The sequence below is a fragment of the Lycium ferocissimum genome, chromosome 5 (assembly GCF_029784015.1).
Source record: "Lycium ferocissimum isolate CSIRO_LF1 chromosome 5, AGI_CSIRO_Lferr_CH_V1, whole genome shotgun sequence".
NCBI classification, from domain to species: domain Eukaryota; kingdom Viridiplantae; phylum Streptophyta; class Magnoliopsida; order Solanales; family Solanaceae; genus Lycium; species Lycium ferocissimum.
The window spans coordinates 18,958,984-18,964,202 of NC_081346.1; the positions used below are offsets into that span (position 1 = coordinate 18,958,984).

Here is a 5,219-nt window from a genome sequence, read left to right on the forward strand (position 1 = left end):
TAGGAAACTTATTAAATTATCGGTCAATGTAAAGCGAAAAGAAGTGCTATTTCCCGCTACATGTAGCAGCACAAAGTTTTGGATTTTATTCACAACCGCGCGAAGCTCGGGCAAATACCCTAGTAGAAAAGTAAAATTGAAATCTAATCCATCTCAATCCAGTGAAGAATATTTAGTTAGAGTGTACTATTAAATGAAAGAATGAAAATTAAGTATTTATAGTAAATAGGTAAAGACTTAGGAGGAGTTAGGACTAGAGGTTTTAACTTTTACTTCCGTTACATTTTGTTTCTTCAGTTTCAATATTTTTCCCTTTTATTCAGTGAAATATGTGTTGGGACTCACTAAGGCCCCGTTTGGACATGGTTTGAAACCTGGTTTTAAACCATGGTTTCAAACCATGTTTGGACATACAATTTGAATATTTTAAGTTGTATTTTCTCTTATAAACATAAAAACCCCACAAATTGTGAAAACTATCAAAACATTCTCAATTCTTATACAATCTTACCAAATGAGCAAATCATAGTTTATAACAAAATTAGTACACTACTAGAAGGTTTTTCTAAAAAATGCAACATCAATTAATCAAACTTTACTTCAATAAAATCGAAAATTTAACATGAATAGTATTGTAACTACTATTTAATATAATCTTCCCACATAAATTAAAGATTGGTAGACATAAATAAAGGTTGGTGGAAGTTAATGAGATTGGTAAATGATTGATGGGGGTAATTGTTAAAAATATTTACCAACTTATAGGTTTTTTTTTACAAAATATTAACTTATGGGTTAAATTTTGTATTAAAAAAGTTGAAACCATGGTTTCAAACCCAAACCATGCTTTTTTGGATGATTTGGGTTCAAACCATGGTTTCAAACCAGGTTTCAAACCACGACTGAAAATTGATGGCCAAACGCTGATTTGAAACCATGGTTTCAAAATTGATGGCCAAACGCCTACTAAGTCTCTCCGAAACACATTAGATAGAATTTTAGAACTATGGATGGCTAATACTGCAATCGAGTTTTTATTCGATTTTTAAAAATAATCTCATACACAAAAGAATATAGGCAACATTCAGTTACTTGCGCAAATTAAGCCGCCTGAAAATTGGGTGAAGATCAACACTGATGGAAGCAGGGATGCAAATGGAAGAGCTGGAATGGGAGGAATTTATAGAGATCACACCGGAAAAATTATCATGGCATTTGCTCGGAATGTTGGTATAGATACTAGTAATATGGCTGAAGCCAAGACCGCTCTAAATGGACTGAAATGGTGTTCTAAAAATGCGCATAAAAAAGTAATTTTGGAATGTGACTCAAAGATTGTGGTTGAGATGATCAAAGGAAACTGTAATATCCCCTAGCAAATGAAGAACATTATTAATGAAATTCAAAATATATCAAGTACTATTACTTGCGAGATTCGACATTGCTATAAAGAAGCCAACCAAATTGCAGATGCTTTAACAAAATGGAGTACTACAAACAAGGATTTGATTATTTTTGCATATGATCATCTTCCATCGATGGCCATCGGACCTTACAGACTTGATCTCATATAAATGGAGTCCTTTCGGCATAAACAGAAGAAGAATTTTTTTGTATAGAAATGCAATAGCATGGCTATTGGTGACAATATTGCAGCAAAATACTTTGGAGAAGTATTTATTAAAGCCCCAACTTTGTCACAACTCTTTGGAGGGACTTTAGTCTTAGCATTTTGGCTGCATCAAGACATGGCACTAGCTAGCAGCTGGTGCATTCCCACAATTTCCTCCTGCTGCATTTGGTTGAAGAAGAATTGAGTTGTTTATGGCTAACACATACACTATGTAAAGAATGGAAGTGATAGGCCTTCTAAGCTAGTTGAGATACTAAGCTATTTTTCTTTTATATTTGTGCAAAACTTGTATAGTTTTTGCCAGTGCTTATTTTTTGCTAGCAGTCATTGGCTGCAAACTGGAAAAGAGGGTTGAGCTTCTGCTCCCCTCAGCTTTATAATTTCCGATTTACTAATATAAAGGTCACGCCACCATGCGGCGGTAAATTTTTTTTAAAAATTATTATTGATATAATATCATTAGATGAGTAAATTTTAATTTTTGTAGATGAGAATTCAATTTAATTTCATAAATGCATTAATATTTTTTTCACAAAACAACCGCGCGAAGCGCAGTTAAATTCACTAGTTTAGGGTAACGGATAAGAAATAAATGGGTGTAGACCGAGCAAACTATATTATCATATTCTGGATAGAACGATAAATAAAAGAGGCGTATTAGCATTATTTGGTTAGGAGTATTTAAAGATAAGAATGTCCTTAATAGAAGATGATTAAAGAATTTAGTGTGACGGATAAGAAATAAACGGGTGTAGAAACAAAAGAAAAGGCTTTTAGAAGAGATAATAATAGACCATATTATAGAAAACTCAACGGGTTGCGACTTTTCATTTTTATTGCGACTTTCGATAAAAATGACAACTGGTAAATTTGTTATTCAAATTATTTTGGATTATTATTGTATTTAAGAGGATAACTATAATTAGAGGTTTAATCTTAATTAGAGGTTCAAAGGCCATGGTGTTTACTCTCTGGCATGTCTTCGATATCCTCTTCTACTCACCATTCTTCACCAAACCCCTCACGGCTCCCACTTCCTCTACCCAATCAGATGGAAGTTTCCCTTGTCCCGAGTCTACTATTTTGCGTGATGATGGTACAAACTATATGTTGTGGAGAGAACTTTTCTCGCCTCTTACCCTTCATTCCTTCCAAATTTTGCGTGATGATGGATTCAACTGTTCCATTCCATTGTCCTTTCATGGATTCAGCAACTATTTCTCAAGAAATCTTTCAAGCGATAATCAAGCCAAATCGCTCTCTCACTTCTAAAGATGCATGGCTTCAAATTGAGTGTTTATTCTGTGATCAAGTCAGTTCTCGAACACTTCAACTCAAAGTCCAGTTTCATAATCTTAAGAAAGGTAGTCTTTCCATTAATGAATATGTCCATCGTCTCAAGTCCGTAGCTGATGCCTTAACTTCCATTGGAAATCCTATCTCTGAACCCGATCTTGTCTTCCAAATTCTCTCTGGCTTACCTCCAAAATATATGTCTGTGAGCACCTCTATTTTCACTCGTGTTCCTCTTCCTTCCTTTGTTGAGGCACTTTCCCTTCTATTTCTCTATGAATCTCAATTAAGCAGTTTCTCTAGTTCTTCTACGGATAATGTTACCACTGCTTTTGTGGCCAAGCAACAGTCTTCTTCCTCCTATGGTCGTCGACGTGGTCAACAAAACAATGGTGGTCGCCATTCCAATAGTGGGCATTGATGCAAGAACGAAAACGAAAACAACAATAAAATAAAGGATAGATAATTTGACAAAACTAAAGACCCAAATTAGCAATCAAAGTTCTTCAATTAACTAAGACCTCTAAATTAGGAACTAAAGAGCATCAAACTCTTAGGATGACTAAGAGGGTTCAATACCCAAATAACTAATCCTCTCACAATGTTCACAATCTAAAGCTTAGCAAGCTCTCGACACTCAAAAGAGTTTTACAATGTCAAACTATCAATAATCAAAATACTCTAAGTCTTCAAAATGAAATAAACCCCTATTTATACTAGAAATATAAAGAATACAACTAGGTTATTACACCTCTACCCTTAATGAAGTAAGGGACTTGTTTGGGTGTCTTCTTTGGCAATGGAACTTGAAATTGCAAGTCTTCAAGTAATAACCTCATTGCCACCATGGCCACCTTCGACACTCTTCTCCAAACCGTCCTCCCATGCTAACTATCATGAAACTTGGAATCCCCGAGAAGGCTTTAGAGTGTACTCAAGTACGTCCCTCCTCATGAAACCCTTGCATAGCTTGAAGTTCCCTTGCTTGGCTCGATGTGAAAGGCCTTGATGCAACTCTGATTGTATCAGGCGTAGTCGTGGATGCCAGGCTCAAGGCAATACCAAATCCTTTAATGTTGTGCCTCAACAGTTCACTCCTCGTCCTCGTCCTCGTCTTTCTTCCATCCTTAGTGCTCCCCCCATTTCCTATCTTGCTTCCTGCTTTCCTTTCAACCTACTGATGCTACTCTATATTGCCAACTTTTATATCAACCGAATCATACTACTCGTGATTGCCCATCTATAAATTCTAAGGCCCTTGTCTCAGACATTAGTTCCAATTACTCTTTTCCTTCATCTGGTGATGCCTCTTGGTACGTGGATTCTGGAGCCTCTTCTCATAGACTCTAAATACAACCAATTTAACCTCAATTGCTCTGTATAATGGCTCAGATCGTGTAGTCGTGGGTAATGGTACTCAACTCCCTATCTCCTGCACTGGACATGGTACTCTTTCTACTTCTAATTCTCGTTTTTCTCTTAGAGATATTTTAATTATTCCACGTCTTTCTACTAACTTATTAAGTGTCCGTAAATTTATTACGGATAATAATTGTTCAATGTATTTTGATCCTTTTAGTTTTTACACTAAGGACCTCATAACGGAGAGGCTTCTACTTCGGTGTAATAGTCTTGGACCGCTTTATGCAATTTCTTCTCGTCTTGGTGATTCTGCTACAACTTACTCCGCTCTTGCTGCTGCTCGTATCTCTCCAAACCCTTGGCATCGTCGTCTAGGGCATCCAAACTCTGCTGTTTTAGCTAGTTTAGTTAGGGTCAATAAGTTACCTTGTTCTTCATTCAAAAGTTTGGACAATTTATGTAGTGCTCGTCAACTTGGCAAGGACCAGAAGTTGCCATTTATGGCTTCTTGCTCTTTTGCTTCATCTCCATTTGAATTAATTCATAGTGATATTTGGACTTTCCCTGTTCCTTCTTTTACCGGTTTTCGGTATATTCTGTTTCATGATGATTTCACAAAGTTTTCTTGGTTATTTCCTCTCAAGCGTAAATTTGATACTTTCTCTACGTTTAAGCAATTTTATGCATATATATTGAGCCAATTTTCTACAAAATTAAAAGCTTTTCAATGTGACGCGGCTGCCGAGTTTGTTAAGCTAAGCTTCAGGCTTTTCGTTCATTTCTTAACGATAATGGCATTTTGCTTCGCATTTCTTGTCTGCATACTCACCAAGAAAATGGAAAAGCTGAACGAATGCATCGCACCATTTTAAATATGGTCCGTTCGTTATTATTTCAAGCCTCTCTTCCCTCTCAATCTTGGGTTGATGCC

At 36.2% G+C, this 5,219-nt stretch overlaps 1 protein-coding gene across 1 annotated transcript; it reads left to right on the forward strand.

The window, feature by feature from the left end:
* The first annotated feature begins 2,801 nt into the window (after positions 1-2,801).
* Positions 2,802-3,347, forward strand: LOC132057626 (uncharacterized). The gene has a single exon (XM_059450253.1). The coding sequence runs from the start codon at positions 2,802-2,804 to the stop codon at positions 3,345-3,347; it is 546 nt and encodes a 181-aa protein (XP_059306236.1).
* Positions 3,348-5,219: the final 1,872 nt, after the last annotated feature.